General features: G+C 34.5%; 1 protein-coding gene across 2 annotated transcripts in view; it reads right to left on the reverse strand.

Moving 5' to 3' along the window:
* Positions 1-17,296, reverse strand: part of LOC123525226 (hippocampus abundant transcript 1 protein-like) — a 49,059-nt gene that overhangs the window by 29,911 nt on the left and 1,852 nt on the right. The window contains exons 2-3 of one of the 2 annotated variants that reach the window (XM_045304097.2): positions 8,141-8,188; positions 259-354 (exon numbers count right to left, since the gene is read on the reverse strand). In XM_045304097.2, coding sequence (XP_045160032.1) covers positions 259-354; positions 8,141-8,188 — 144 coding nt within the window. The remainder of the gene's footprint in view (positions 1-258; positions 355-8,140; positions 8,189-17,296) is intronic. The other variant, XM_045304098.2, reaches the window with a different exon arrangement.

Raw genomic sequence — 17,296 nt, forward strand, 5'->3', positions numbered from 1 at the left:
ATGATATCAAATAGGGCTAACATCACTTCAAATAATGGCCTCAACAAGTAGAAACATGTCAGCTGTGTTATAAAAATATGAACCAATTAAGAAATAGTTCATTCAAATCAAATGGGTAATTGTTGACTCAGTGATCCTTCTCAATACGCATAAAAATCAGTATAGATTTATGATTATGATTGAAGCTTTCCAAAACCATATGAATGACAATATTAGTGAAACATGAAAGTTACCAAGATGTTTTGTTTTATATATTACCATGATCATGGGGTTGGTAAGGAGGCCCCATGCGAAGAATTCAAGGAAGATTACAATCAGGGCATGGTAAACACTGGGCTGGCTTACACCAGAATTCTGAAATATACAAAGTCACATATCAAACAATGTACATGCATTAAATAAGTATATATTATGTTCTATGACATTCATACTTATTTATCAGATATTCACCAGAAATTTAGTAACTATGAATTCCAAAGTCCATCTGAACTGAAACTAGCTGACAAATGATTTTCATAGCTGAGACAGTTACATGAGAGATTATTTATGTTTTATGTAAAAAATAATTTTTTAGTCTTAAACTGACCAACATTCATTTCTTAAGTACAGTCAAACCTGTCTTAAGCAGCAAGCCAAGGGAGTGGGAAAAAGTGGCTGCTTACAGCAGGTAATTTATAGAATGAATGACCATTTTGGGAAATGAGACACTGGCTGCTTAAGACAGGTTGGCTGCTTAATAGAGATGACCGCTAAAGCTGTACTTAAACTTATCACAAATGGTCAGCCTACTGAATACAGCTGAAACCTGACAGAATCTTTTAACATTTGATATCATGACATATGAACAACATTCTTTACATATATTCAATAGTAAAGTTTTATTGAGGCGACAAGCCACGTTCAATTCCACGAATCAGATATGTTATTTTTCCTTGATTTTTTAAAAAATTGTTCAGTAACAAAAACCTATGCTCAAATGTTCATAATATATAAACATATTTCAATTTCAAAGAAAGATAATCTTTAGCAAAAATCTGAAGACCTGTCACTTTAAAATACATCCTAGTGATCGCTCGATTATCTGAAAGTGTTTAAAATTGTAGCTGCTGTTTGATCTTTTCTATCATTAGGGAAATGGAATGCAGTAATTTGTGCATTAAGATAATAAAGTTTACACAGTTTAATATTATAACCGATATCTATGTTTATCCTAAAATCAATATGATTATTACAACAATACTGAATTATAATATCCAGAATTAAAATATTTATTCAATACTTGCTTAAAACCTACAACTTACCATGATGATGATGTATAAATCCAAACTTACTTCAAAAGAAAACAAAAGTTGTGAATGATTAAAGTATTAAACATATTCAATATTTTACTAATATAGGTACGAAAGTCAAAAATTTCTGATCAAAATCACTAATACGTAGTGTCAAAAACTTCCTTGTTTAGAGGTATAGCTAGTAAATGTTAACAGTTAGCTTTAATGTGTAAATTACATTTAACTAAAGACTTTGATGATTGTTATTTCATAATAAAACACTTCACTTTTCTAAAATTAAAAAAAAAAGAAACACAGTGTTGGACTGGCATATTCGTTATATTTCGGTACAAACAGAAGTTATTCAGAGGTTGAATGTCAGCATTTCCCTAAAGACAAATTTTGTTAAAATGTCAATGATTCCATGTAGGAATACTTCCCTATTTTATATAATTGAGTATGGATTTTTCGTGTCCCAAGCAATCTGTCTGACTGTACAAACACAGATAAAACTTCTGAGACAAGACATTGAATTTATATTAGATTTTACAGAATTACCCTTACGTCGTTCAATACCAGTATCTTGATGCAGACTTTGTTCATGTGCCACTCAAACCTAAACCTGATTCAAAGGTTATAAAACTGATTTGGGAGACCAGTCTAACAAAACAACTCTCTCATTGGTCAATATAAATTTCAGCTCAAAACAACCAATCAGAGGTTGGGTATTTCAGACTGGTCTCCAAACTCAGTCCTATAACTTTGGTTTCACACTATTAAAGAAAAAACTCTATTCAATGATTCCCTATTTATTTAATAAGCTTGTGCTGTTGTCAGGCACTGTAAAGTACAAGCCCAAGAAAGGTAAACAGGAAGAAAGTACACAACTTGCACTTATTTGTAACTTCCTGATAAATTACTTCAATCATTAAGATCAGATACTGTAACTTCAATCCTTCAAACAGATAAACACCATGAAGCTTTCAAGGAAAGAATTTTTTCTGGCTTAACAGACAACCCATTTTTTTACTTCAGTATGACTTTTTAAACACAATCACAAGATCGTCGGAAGCTTCTTAACTTTTATTAATCAAATTGCTGGACAACTTAAGTAATGGCACAGTTAAATCATTGGCTAATATTAACAACAGCAAGAAAATGTGATAAATTACTGGCATAAATCATTTCACAAATGCAATACAAAGTCCCCTACTGGAAGGCACCTAATTTTCTCTACTGCAGTATAGCATAATGAACTGATATCTGTCAATGATGTATAAACAATATTGTACTATATATACATGTACAGTATGCTATAAACAAAAGACTTGGATTAAAATCTGTATATATAAAACCCTATAGTTGTTTTCATATAGCATATTTGGCCAATTATCAAAAAGGTAACGTTATTTATATTATAAAAAAAAATAAAAAAAATAAAAAAAAATCCATAATTATAAGTCCACACAAAACTCTTTACCAGGTAGACATAAGTCAAAATACACCTAAAAATTGGATATAACATGCATGTTGTACCACAGAAAACTGGTCTCGATTTTTCCCTACGGCCTGTAATAAGTAAGTTACAATATAAGCTATTTATAGTAAAACAAAGGGAAATAACTCTAAAAAACAAGAGTGCCTCATGGTGGTGAACATTTGTGCCAAGTTACATCAAAATCCCTCCATGCATAAAGAAGAAATGCTCCGGACAAAGTCATTATTGAATTTGGCATTTGACCTCTAAGCGTGACCTTGACCTTAGACCTAGGGACCTGGTTCTTGCACACAACAATCTGTCTCATGATAGTGAACATTTATGTCAAGTTACATCAAAATCCCTCCATGCATGAAGAAGAAGTTTTCCAGACAGTCATTCTTGTATCTGACCTTTGGCATCTGAGTGTGACCTTGACCTTCAACCTAGGGACCAGGTTCTTGTGCATGAACACTCCCTCTCATAGTGGTGAACATTTGTGCCAAGTAATATTCAAATCCTGTTTTGCATGACAAAGTTATACACCAGACAGGAAAAATGTCCCATTAACCTTTGATCTCCAAGTGTGACCATGACCTTTAAGCTAGGTTCTGGGTGTTGCACATGACACATTGTTTCATCATGGGGAACATTTATGCCAAGTAATATTAAAATCCCTTGATGGATGTCAGAGTTATGGACCGGACAGGAAAAAAACCCTATTGACCTTTGACCTCCAATTGTGACCTTGACCTTTGAGCTAGGGGTCCGGGTTTTGCGCAAGACACGTCATCTCATCATGGGGAACATTTGTGCCAAGTAATATTAAAATCCCTTCATGGGTGACAGAGTTATGGACCGGACAGGAAACAGACCCTGTTCATGCCATGTTTACATTTGACTGCCAAGTGTGACCTTGACCTTTGAGGTAGGGGTTTGAAAGTTGTGCATGACACATTGTCTTATTATGAGGTACATTTGTGCCAAGTAATATTAAAATCCCTTCATGGATGGCAGAGTTATGGACCGGACAGGAAAAAAGCCCTGTTGACCTTTGACCTCAAATTGTGACTTTGACCTTTAAGCTAGGGGTCCGGGTTTTGCGCATGACACGTCGTCTCATCATGGGGAACATTTGTGCCAAGTAATATTAAAATCCCTTCATAGATGACAGAGTTATGGACCGGACACGAAATTGCGGACGGACGGACGGAAAGTCAGACTGAATGATGGACGGAAAAGCGCATTCCTATAGTCCCCAAAACTGGTTTTCAACCAGTAGGGGCCTAATGAAGATCCATTTCGCAGTTCATAAGAAGAAGTCATTTAAAGTTTGTTTTTTTGCTTTTAGCTCTAGTGACCACTACAACGGGGCAGGTGATACTATTTTCATAAATTTGAAAGAGGAACTTGCCAGGATGCCACAGATCAAGTTTAGTGTAATTTTGACCATTAGTTTCAGAGAAGATGTTGATGTAAATTGAAGATGATGGATGCAAAGCCATCTGATTTGAACAGCTCACCAAGAACAAATTTTCAGTACGCTAAATTAAGATGAAAGTGAAACAAGAACTATTACAACATTTGACCCCAATGACTTTGACTTTTAGGATACCTGACCCAAAACAACCCTTACCACAACGAACCCTCATTTGAAGTTTGATGATAATAGGGGCAGTAGTTAAGATTATATTGTGAAACTGAAAGTTTGCAACAATATTTAACCTGAATGCAACAGAGACACCGGCACCAGGATGAGCACAACAAACCGGCTTATTCTTTGAACTGCTGAGCTTAAAACAGCTCCTACTATCTAAACAGACCTCCTTATTCTTAGAACTGTTTAGCTAAAATGTAACTAGAAATTTACATCAGAAAATAACCTCATTTTAAATGCCACATGACAAAATCCAAGCCACTTTCACGAAACTGAAGAAAATAACTCGGGTGGCAACTGACTGGGATACTTCTAATATTCAATTAAAGTTTAGGTTCATATTTTGAAACAAAACATTGAGATTAGATCATAAAAAGAAAGTTATTTCACATGAAAACTGAACTGCATAAAAACATCTGTATTACTCTATAAAACTCTTGTCAATTTACTGATATATGCATTGAATTCCAGAAAATTACTGCATAAAGGGGCCAAAGTTTCGGTTAGTTCAGCGCCTTTAAAACTCACAATTTTCAAAAAAGTGTTACATATCCTCGTTTTGACGCATTTGCAAGAAAGTCCCAGAGATGATATATCATATATCTAGGTTTAACATAGTTAAAAGCAACCGTTTATTTCTGTATAAATGACATCCGTTTTTTTAAAGGGGGACAACTTTTTGAAAATATTTTAAGTATCCAGTCATAACAGTAACAGTATGGTAAAACATGTAATGGACAAGTATACTGTTGGTAAAAATGTTGTTTGTTAACCAAATTTTTCTGTTGTTTGGTGATATACTGCTAAAGCTTAAAGTAACATCAACAACACTTGGTATAAAACAACAAAGTAACAAGTGATAAAAACCAAAGTACTGGGTAAGAATTTGTTCAGCCCTCAGAGTACATGACTAATTCTAAAAATATACTGGTACAGAGCAACAGATTATGCTGTGGATCTTTGTAAATACACAATTAAATTTGCAAAATATGCAATTCAGATGATTATAGTGCAAATCAAAAATATGAAACTGTTGATTTAAAGCATGCTTATCGATGCTTAGACTTGAAATCAAACAGACTGTGGTCTAAAGTATGGACATTAAACATGTGCATTATAGATCAGAAATTATGTCACACTAGGTATTTTTGCTTTCTTGTAATTTATGTCATGTTCTTGTCCAAACAGCATGAAATATACAGTTGATAACTGATTTCATTGATTTTAAGAAATATTCTAAACCAAATGTTGGTATGGCTGACGCTCATGGCTTTTTCATGCTCGAAACATTTATTAACAAAAATGAAAGGCTTAACATGTGACAATTTCTTTTTTTTAACACGCACTTCTAATAAATATAACAGTTTGTTAAAAAATACAATAAACAAGAGCACCGCCTTGCGGGTGCTGATGCTCATCTGATTTTTTTTGTGTAATAGAAATATTGTCCTACCCATGATTTTCTAAGTCTAAAAAGGGCCATCATTCTTGCAAAAAGCAGGATAGAGTTATGTTTCTTGATGTACAGTGTCCACTTATGATGGTGAAAAACTGTTGCAAGTTTTAAAGCAATAGCTTTGATAGTTTATGAGAAAAGTTGACTTAAACATAATACTCAACCAAGAAAATGATTTTCTAAGTCCAAAAGGGGCAATAATTATTGCAAAAAGCAGGATGGAGTTATGTTGCTTGCTGTACAGGGTCAGCTTATGACGGTGAACAAGTGTTGCAAGTTTCAAAGCAATAGCTTTGATAGTTTAAGAGAAAAAGTTGACCTAAACATAAAACTTAACCAAGAAATCTGGTATTTTTTAAGTCCAAAAGGGGCCATAAATCTTGCAAAAAGCAGGACGGAGTTATGTTTCTTGCTGTACAGGGTCAACTTATGATGGTGAACAAGTGTTGCAAGTTTTAAAGCAATAGCTTTGATAGTTTAGGATAAAAGCTGACCTAAACATAAAACTTAACCAAGAAAACTGATTTTCTAAGTCCAAAAGGGGCAACAAATCTTGCAAAAAGCAAGATGGAGTTATGTTTCTTCATGTACAGGGTATGCTTATGATGGTGAACAAGTATTCCAAGTTTCAAAGCAATAGCTTTGATAGTTTAGGAGAAAAGTTGACCTAAACATAAAACTTAACCAAGAAATCTGATATTTTTTAAGTACAAAAGGGGCCATAAATCTTGCAAAAAGCAAGATGGAGTTATGTTTCTTGCTATACAGGGTCAGCTTATGATGGTGAACAAGTATTCCAAGTTTCAAAGCAATAGCTTTGATAGTTTAGGAGAAAAGCTGACCTAAACATAAAACTTAACCAGGCAACGCTGACGCAGACGCAGACGCCGACAACCGCTCAAGTGATGACAATAACTCATCATTTTTTTTCAAAAAATCAGATGAGCTAAAAATGAAAAAACTGATAAAAGATTTTTAGCAGATTCAGTAATTAAATATTTTCAGCTGACAAATTTGTACAAGAGGATACTTGTTTAACAATGACACTTTCGATAAAAATTATACAAAGTAAGTTACATCATTTTTAGTTTGCAAATTTTTTATAAATATGCAACTGAAATAAAAATCACTGTGTAACATGTTTTAAGAAACCAAATTCAATTCAGCTAATACACAGTTTTAAGCCAAAATGATGTGGTAATACCCAATTGTCTGTGAAAGCTCATCTGTTACTCTGACTGGTAAATAATGATGATGTCCCTCTTGAGTTACAAAGCAGTGCAACAATTTTTTGTTAAAGGTGTTGTAAGAAAAGCTTATTAAAGCTGTTAGTTTTGTAAAGTAATCAAACAAAAGTTCAGCTTTTAAATCATTTTAAGCTGTACAAGTAACTACCGGTACATTCTTTATTAACAATGAAATGAAGAAAAATAGTTTGTCATTCTGGTTTTGAGAAATAACTAATGAAACTACAATCTTCCAAAATTTACATAAAACTGTAGCTGAATGTAACTCATGACAATCCAATTATGCAACAATGGTCATAGGCAGTTTTCAATATTTCACTAAATGACAATGTTCCAATGACTTTTTTCTTGGACTCCATACTAATACCAACAAGCTCTTGGCATCTGCAAATAACTGACACTCCATCCCAACCCAAACAAAAAACACAATTGAGCCGCATCATGAGAAAACCAACATAGTGGCTTTGCGACCAGCATGGATCCGCGCAGTCTGGTCAGGATCCATGCTGTTCGCTAACAGTTTCTATAATTGCAATAGCTTTTGAAAGCGAACAGCATGGATCCAGACCGTGCAGTCTGGTCTGGATCCATGCTGGTCGCAAAGCGACTATGTTGGTTTTCTCATGACGAGGCTCAATTTAAGTTAAAAATCAGTAAGACAAGACATGTCCTCCTTTCTCCCTTTTTAATGTTTCAATTTTTGTAGATACATTATGCTCTGCAGATGACCATGTTCTTTTATGAAAAGTGATTATAAACCAATGACAAGTAAGTTGTTAACATATTGTGAAAACCCTCATTTGTACTTGTAAGAGGCTTGTTATACTACCACAATATTGAAAATTAAGACAGAGAAATACACATAGTTAATACAGTCAAAACTACTGTTAACTAAAAATCCTGTTACTGTGATTGTATATTTCACTTTATTGCTACCTGTTTATTAAGTGCATCTTCTAGCCATGTTTACAAATTGCTCATTTAATTGCTTTTGATAACAAGCCTCTACTGTGACTAAGAATAAAATCATACCAAATACATAGTAACTTTTTCCTCAATAATTTCTACGCAATGAAGAAACTGTAAAAGAACAAATACAACAGTGTCTGGTCATATATAAAACTCTGTTCACTCTAGGCTAAATCTATACTAGGCCTAAATGATCACTGTCCAATGGACCATTGTCTGCAATTTCTTTCAAATGGAAAGATCTCGAGATATAGTCAAGATATGATTTAATAGGACAACTATATTAGTTTTGTGACAACAAGACAAATGTTACAGAGTCTCCCAAACTAGGGGATGTGATGACCCCTTTAATGCATCTCCATGTTGTATTAAATTGCTGGTGTTCATTTCTGGTATGCATATAAAAACGTACAACTTCAGTCATACCATGACAGTTGGTCGACAAAATATTTTGATCAGTAAACTGTTGTCTTTCAGTATTTTGTTGTGTCGATATTCTGTTGTGTTGATGTCACACTGATGTTTTGTTTGTCAATTGTTTTGTTGTGCTCCCATTAGGAATATCAACACAAAGATAACATAATATAATTTTCAATGACAGAATATTCAATCAAATGTATGTGCAAATGATAAACTTCATGTGAACGTCTGTTTATGTTGAAATAAATATAGATGTTGGTTGCAAAGTACATGTTTCTCTTACAGTTACTTCTATTCAACACTGTATTGGGTCAGTGTTAATATTCAATATTCCTAATGCTACTACTTGGATTTACATTTTTGTAGGAAGTTTCAAGCCATCGTTAACCAAACACATAGCCTATCCTCTACGTGTTTTTTTTTTCGTGGCATTCGGCAATCAATTTGTTTAAGAATTAATCATTTTTTTCAATTAGGTTATTGTATTATACTTTACATAATAAGTTGCTAAGCTACATCAGATCAGTATTTTAGTTGAAAATGCTGTTTATTAAAAGTATTAATGTTGTTGTTGTTGTTGCACGGTAGATGTGCCAAAACAAATATTGACAAACAAGTTTCACAGATGAACTTAGCAAAAATGAAATGTTGCATTAGAGGATATGGTGCAAAGGAAGAAATGAGAAATATTAGAAATTCTTCTTTTTCAAGCTAATGCCACGTCAAGATTTATTAAACATGATCATAAAAATAAGAATTTTTTTTTTTTTTTTTAGATTAAAATTTCTTTCAAGATATGCAACAAAATATAGTATAAACTATTAAAACAAAATCATTCAAAACCTATGTACAGTGTCTATGAATATCCATTAAACTTGTACAAATAAAGTGTCAATTATGTGAAAACATTCACTTTGCAGAACACATTTTAAACGTAGTTTAAGTTAGGTAACTGATTTCATTTGCAACATTTCGGTTTTTCTTATTGAAATACATTTATTAAACTATCCAGATTAGGGTTTTTATTTCACCAATTTGTTTACAGATGTCTTAGGCAAACAAAAATGACAAATTTTTATTATATAATTTATTACACTAATTGATTACCGGATGTCTAGAAAAACCCTGCAGGATAGACTAGGCATCTGGCTATTGGACAGCTAGAACCCAACCTATGTGTTCGCTTACCAGATGGCTAGACAGTTCCTTTTGATACATCTTCACTGCATATATATGTTGTATTTTGGGAAGAAAATTATCTACCTAGTGTAGACTCGAATCTATGACCCCCTGCTTGCAAGTCAGGTGCTCTACCAATCGAACTAACTCGGCTTCTGGTTAATCAAAAGCCTCGAATGACTACACTCCTCCTCACTTTAAATTTGAAGACTTAAACCTTATGGAATCACAGAGTGAGGCATCAACTGTTCAGCTTCCAACTGAGCATAGCCTCTGCAAATACAGCATGCTCTATATATCTGGCCACATAGCCTTCCTTTACAGTGGAACTGCAGAATGAGGCATTAACTGTTCAACTTCCAATAGAGTATAGCCCCTGCAAACAGCATGTTCTACATGACCTGGCCACTGTAGTCTGCAGTTTTCCAATTTACCTCACCGCCAATGTTACATATTTGGCGAGAAAATCATCTACCTAACTTAGGACTCGAATCTATGACCCCCTGCTTGCAAGTTGGGTGCTCTACCAACTAAGCTAACTGGGCTTCTGGTCGAATCGCTACATAATTATTATATTTGTATAATTAATCTAGCTGTTTTTCGTAACTGAATATGCATTTTTAAAAACAATAGTTGGTAAATATTCATTATTTCAAAATAACATTTTTTAAATAACATATATGGTATGCTTCATTCCATATAACTTTATAAGTGGTACAGTTTGTCCTGGTACAGTAAATTTGTGCAGTGGTTTGCTTTCTACTACATAAAATGTTAGACTGTGATAATCTTTAAACCTAGGACCAGGCATATACCTGAATGAAAGTTTTAAAATAAAATCTGTGACAAAAAACAACAAGGTCCTAGCCTTACTTATTTGGCTTATTGGGATGACTTATTTTATGATCTGTTATTTTATAGTTGTCATCCCTCTGTGAGTCTAAGCCTTACCCATATCTGCATTTTACTGTTAGGAAAACAAAGACGTTAAAAAGTCCAAAAAAAATCATAAAATACTGGTCAAACTTTCTTGCTCCAATAAATTAAACATTAATATTCATGCAGAAACTTCAAATGGGTTGAATATAACTCATAATTTAAAAAAAGAGACTTAAATCTTTGGGAATATGTGTAAACAGATGCGAGGTGAAATCTACCTGACACCGATTTCAATACACAGTGGACTGCCAATGACACTAAATTGCAGAAATAAAACACAAAATATACGTTCAAACAAGAGCTGTCCCTAAGACAGCCCGCTCCACAATTCGGCTATTTGACAGTAAAATGAATATATGTCTCAATAAGAGACCTCTACTTTTAAAAGGAAGATACACCAAGGGGCATAATTCTGTCAAGAAAGCAAATTAGAGTTACTGGGATTGTTACCACGCAGCTGATGATGGTAAAGATATATTTTGAGTTTCAAGTCATTATCTTATATAGTACCAAAGTTATGTCCAGAAAATGAAGTTTGTCAAAAAATTTAAGTATGAAAGGGGCATAATTTGGTCAAAAATACAAATCAAGACTTACATGTATTGGGATTGTTACCACACATGCAGATGATGATGATAAAGATACATTTTAAGTTTCAAGTCTTTATCTTATATTGTATTAAAGTTATATCTAGAAAGCAAAGATTGCCAAAAAACATTAAGTATGAAGGGGGCATAATTATGTCAAAAATACAATAAGAGTTATGGGGATTGTAACCACACATGCAGATGATGATTATAAAGAAATAGTTCCATTTCAAGTCATAATCTAATGTACCAAAGATATGTCTATAAACAAAGCTTTCAAAAAAATTTAACATGAAAAAAAATCCAAGTATAACACCTTTGTGACCTTGACCTTTGGTATGAGCCCAGCCCCTGCACATACTTTGTTAGTATGCTGGACAATGTTTATGTGAACTTACATTAAGATATAAGCAATAGTAACAAGGATATGACAGAAAAGCAAAGGTTGCCGAAAAACTTTAACCTTAAAAATAACCCAAGTATAACACCTTGGTGACCTTGACCTTGGGTATAATGGGCCCAGTCCCTGCACATACTTTGTATGTATGCTGGACAATGTTTATGTAAAGTTACAGTAAGATATAAGCAATAGTAACAAAGACGTGACAGAAAAACAACGGTCAACCTTACAAATAACCTAAGTACAACACCTTGGTGACCTTGACCTTATGCAGGGGTTCCACTAGAACTGAAAACCCAAGAGTCCCAGGACCCTTGGGTCCAAATTTTGAAGGGTCCTTTTCCAAAATACAGGAGTCCTGTCCCAACACGTCGATATAATTGACTATATTTTTTATATAGTAATATATAGATCTCTAGCTAATAAAACAATAAAACCAAGATCATGTTACAGCATTTAATAAAAATGTCTGTTTCAGGTCATATAATCTCATACTGTAAACTAATATTTATCAAAATTCATGTTTTTTCTGATTAGGTTTTTCGTCAATATTTCATTTATTAACAGAAAGTGCTGTAACACTGTAAAAATGTATCCAAAATGTACTATCCGGATACTGGTACACTTTCGGAATGTCGTCTGAAAGTAGTTTTTGCTCAGTTTACCTGGCCCACTAAGGTAAACCAGAGATAGTTCCCCAAATAATGATGCTACTTATCATTAAAAATTGCATACGACATTGGGTGTAATTAGAATCGTGAACGGACATTCTGAGTTGAGTTGAGGTCACAGCCTAAATCTTGGCCGATTGAACACTTTGTCGGTATCGTCTACTTCCGGTAGGATCCCTCAGGTAAAATCACTCATGTATGTTTATGAATTATGTATATGTGACGTCTATGTTTAAAAGTGGTTACGCGAGAAACTTTCTCGGACCACGGGTTCCAAAACGCTTGGTGGCTTCAACAAAATCATTCAGTTCGTTGTTGAGCGCCCGTAGCCATTCTTTGTAGGGGTCATTTTCATCAATGGTTAGGAAAGGCTTCTCACTGAAGACTGGTATAACCGTCAAGAGGAACATCTCTTTCTTTGCCTTCTCTCTTGCACTGGTGTATATAGGCCTATATTATAGGGCACTCACATAAAAAGTGCTCCACTGTCTCACGACTTCCACATTTGCAGTATGGACAGTCAGTCAAACCAACTTTGTAATTGTAGTCTTTCAAACAGTACCCACTCTGTAGCACTAATATGCTTCTTTAATGTGGTAGACCATCAAAGTTTACTTTGTTGCGGTTGACTTTCAGTTGGTACTGAAAAAGTTCGCCCACTTTCTGAAATTTCCCATCTACGTTGCCACTTGTCACAGGTAGCCAGCGATGCTGCAGCACATATCTCTGTCTGACTGGTGAGCTGATCGAACTCCTCTGCCTCCATGTCTTCAGCCTCCTTGGCCGCTTCTTTAGCAAGGGTGTCAGCTTTGTCATTCCCTTGTATGTTAGCATGCCCTGGTGTCCACTGAAGGTCTATTTTGCAGCCAGTTTCCTCTATTTGCCTCCATAGTTGGCGTATTTCAGAGCAAAGGTGGGGATGTGAATTGTTCTCCCAGCCTAATGATAGGATTCCCACTGCCGACTGACTGTCACTAAGAATTTTTACTTTTTTGATCTGCCGCTTTTTGATTTCCTCTGTGACAAGGACCAGTGTTATCTTAATTGCAACCAGTTCACCAACCAGTATTGAAGAGTGTTTGGAAACTGGCTGTTTCAACTCTACTGTCTCCCCATATGACAGGAAAACAAAGGCTCCTGAGCCACAGGGTCCAGGGTTTCCTCTACATGAGCCATCTGTAAATGCTACCACTGACTTGTCATCGGTATCTTCTATCATGGCGGTTATCATTGCCTTAGCCTCGTCTTCTTGTTTTTTGCTTCTTGACTTGGAGGAGCCTATGTTGTTCCAGTACTCTGGTCTAGATCTTGTAGGTTGAAGGTACTAACTCCAAGTATGAGAACTCTGGTTCAATTGATTTGAGGTTTATTTCTGTAAGAGACCCCATGTCATCTATCTGGACTACCATTTTAAACTTATTTTTGCTTTCAAAATTCATTAAAATTTGTGGATTTTCTTGTTGAAATTACGATACGATCACTAAACAATGGTCTAATTTAAAGTTTGCATGAAGAAATTTCACAGGGCACATTCAAATGCTCGGTAATGATAGCTGGTCACTTACGGATAATATAATAATTGGCGCCTTTTTTGACAGTACACAGGATCAATACGCCTTATCAATTAATTTTAACACTTCATTGATTCTCGTTACCTATGTGCACTCGCCGTGACATAACTGAAATTGCTGATAAATAAAATCGGCGAGGCATGTCTACAGGATAAAGGGCGGGATTTAGCATTAGATCCAAGGCAGGAGGGCATGACCGCAAGTGTTTATTTTGAATACACGTATTTATCATGGACATAGTTTTACTGTAGGAAATGCATGATACGAGAAAGGATTATCAAAGGAAAATGCCCCCGGGTCCTGAGTGACACACAGGCAAGTATCATGCCGGGTCCTTTGAGCGTCTTTTGAAAATCTCCCGTGTCCGGACCCCGGGTCCTGGGTCAAATGGAACCCCAGCTTATGTATAATGGGCCCATCCCCTGTACATAATTTGTTTGTATGCTGGACAATGTTTATGTCAAGTTACAGTAAGATATATGCAATTAGCAACCACAGCTGATTTTTCAAAGTAGCTTTACCAGTGTTTTAATAACATATTCATATTCTGCTTAAATAATCAAACAAAGAACTTTTTAAATTTTTGAAATATCTTAAAAAATAAAAAAGTTATGAAGATTTGAAATTTCTTAAAACGTCATTTTTTCTGGAATTTTTCCTCTATATAAATAATAAGGAACTGATTCGCAGTCGCGGACCGTTAAAACTCCTATGTTTACATTAATGTTTGGTCTTCCACTCATTTTAAATGATAAGTAGCTGAAATTTGGCATACTTATGGTATTTTTCCTGTAGAATACATTTCTGGTGTCTGTTTTGGCATAAGGTGTATAGTTGCCTTTATATTTCACTTACAATGAGACATGGTTACGATTTTTTTTTTTTCTAACTGTTATATCTCGACTCCAACGCTGTCCAAGTTCAAGTATGTTACCATATTCTCACTGTTTTTTTCATAAGACATACAAGACATAATGTATAGGACTAGGATTATAAAATAAAGCATATAAAAACTAAATCTATCATTTTAATTAAGAAATTTAATGTATCAGATATTCCAGCGGACTGGCAAAATGGCTTAGACCGGTCATGACTCCAGATGTAATTCTGAAATACATAGTGTAAACTGTATCAGTATATGACTATACATTTAAAATTATTATACATATACTTTTCAAATGATTTCCTAAACAAAAATAATATATAATAATCATTAGACACGTGCTATGTATGAACAATACTATTGAATTGATATTTTCATTTTTTCGTACCCGTTAGGTACAAACAGGTTGAGTACGAAACGCGTATGAAAAATCGTCCTTTTATGCATTGAAATTGCGTAAGTAATAACAATTATAAACAAACTTTAATTGGAAATAAAAACACTTTCTTGGAACATTCATTTCTGGGGGCAAATCGTGACTCTTTTCCTTAAATAAGAAAATAATTCATAACGAAAGTGAAATTCCGGTCAGCTGTTCGTCAGCGTTGTTCCGACATTGAATTTTCTCAATAAATATTACTTCTGCTTCGTAGTTTCAGTCAAATATTAATATTTTTTTACAGACATACATATTTTCCAAATAAAAACCGGTGGAAATAGGTCTTTTTACATGATTTTCGAGCCGAATCAATCGATTTACCGCATTGACCTAATTGATCAATTTTCCAACATGGCGGACCGCCGAGTGAAAAAAAAAATGGAAGCGGGGAGTTTGAATTTAAAATGAAAATGCGGCATACTTGTAATAGGTTCCGAAACATAATTTTGGTATCAAATTAATTGTTAGGGTTTGTATTTATTAAAAATAAATGTTAATTCAGCGAATATGGTATATTTGGGCGTATTTTTCACGTCAACTTTACGGAACGATTTCTCCGGTTTGGGGGGTCGTATGCAAATTTAAGACACACCTACGTGTAGGTCGTCCAATCGGCTGTCTTCTGATACAAGTCATATGAATATTAATGAGCACTACGCGACCCGCGTTTGCATTTGAAAGGAGTACATATTGCCCGCGGCGAGTAATAAAGCAATTAACAACAAACTGTCAATAAACAGTGGCCAGATTAACTAATTACTGGGGCATCTGGAATGACTGTAAATCAGATTTATGAATGTTTTTATACTGTTAGAAAGATAATTTTATCACCTTTTAAATGGTAGTTTTTATGTTTTTGTAGCATGACAAAAAAGATTTTATGGGGAAAAAAGTACACTAACCCCTAGAAATCACCAGAATTCCAGCTGATAAGCCATTGATTTCTTTATCAGCTGTGGTTGCTAATGCAATAGTAACAAAGATATGACAGAAAATCAAAGGTCGCCAAAAAACTTTAACCAAGAAAGGTCACGCAGACGCCGGTGCAAGTAGAATAGCCCCCCCTTCTCCGAATAGTGGAGCTAAAAATGTCAGCAAGGCAATTTTATGCTTTGATGTCAACATTAATTAATTTTCAGAGATGTAATCTTTACAGATATTTTGTACATGTACCAGATTTCCCAACGGATTACATTGCAGATTTCCTAACAGAAATGTGCAGAATAAGTTTGGACGTGAAAGGACAGCGACAGTCAAAAGTTATCATGGGATTCACGCGGTCCTAAAATGTCCTATTATTTGGACTACCAAGGTCCATACTGGGGCTCGAACCCCGGACCTCTTGATCTGTAGGTGGACACTATCACTACACTTCTCCCCCTTTACTTTTAAGAGCGCACCAGCTCTCCAGAATGACACTCCACCGCATAAGTCTGTCAAACATCCTTGTCGCCATTAAAGCAAATCCTGGGACAGAAAATACCGATGTCCCTACTGGGGTTGAACTCCGAACCTCGTGATATGTAGGTGGACACTTACCACGTCGCTAAAGGGTTAACCAAACAGCAAGGCTGTTGGAACTTGGAAGTGGCCTATAAACCTACTATCAACCTACAGTTTAACAGTAACAGAAACTTATTTTGAACAGAGATTACGAAACAAGTTTTGGTTCTAAATTATTTTGCTAACTCTAAACAGGTAGAGCACACACATTAATTAACAGATCATATATAAATCAATATATCACCTGTAAATTTATATATCAACACATCTTTTAATCAATATATTAGTCGCTTCATAACCGTTATTTTCTAATGCAAATCATTTCCGCAAATATTTCAACGATGGAGACAGAACAAAAAAATGTAAATTTTCATTTTATGATAAAAAAAATGTTTGTCATGATGCATTTGTAAAATAAACTGCATTAGCATATCTGTATAAGTCGGGCAATAGCTATTCATAGCTAATGTTGATTTGTTGTGCCATACCGACAATAAATAAAATTTGTATTGTATTGTATTGTATTAAACCACACACGCATGTTTAACAGTTTCAAATGCTATAAATATGTCAAAATATAATTTATTCGACTAATAATGTTGAAATTCTTTTATGTGGTGAAGGTCA

Source organism: Mercenaria mercenaria, chromosome 3 (genome assembly GCF_021730395.1).
Source record: "Mercenaria mercenaria strain notata chromosome 3, MADL_Memer_1, whole genome shotgun sequence".
In the NCBI taxonomy this organism is placed as follows: Eukaryota; Metazoa; Mollusca; class Bivalvia; order Venerida; family Veneridae; genus Mercenaria; species Mercenaria mercenaria.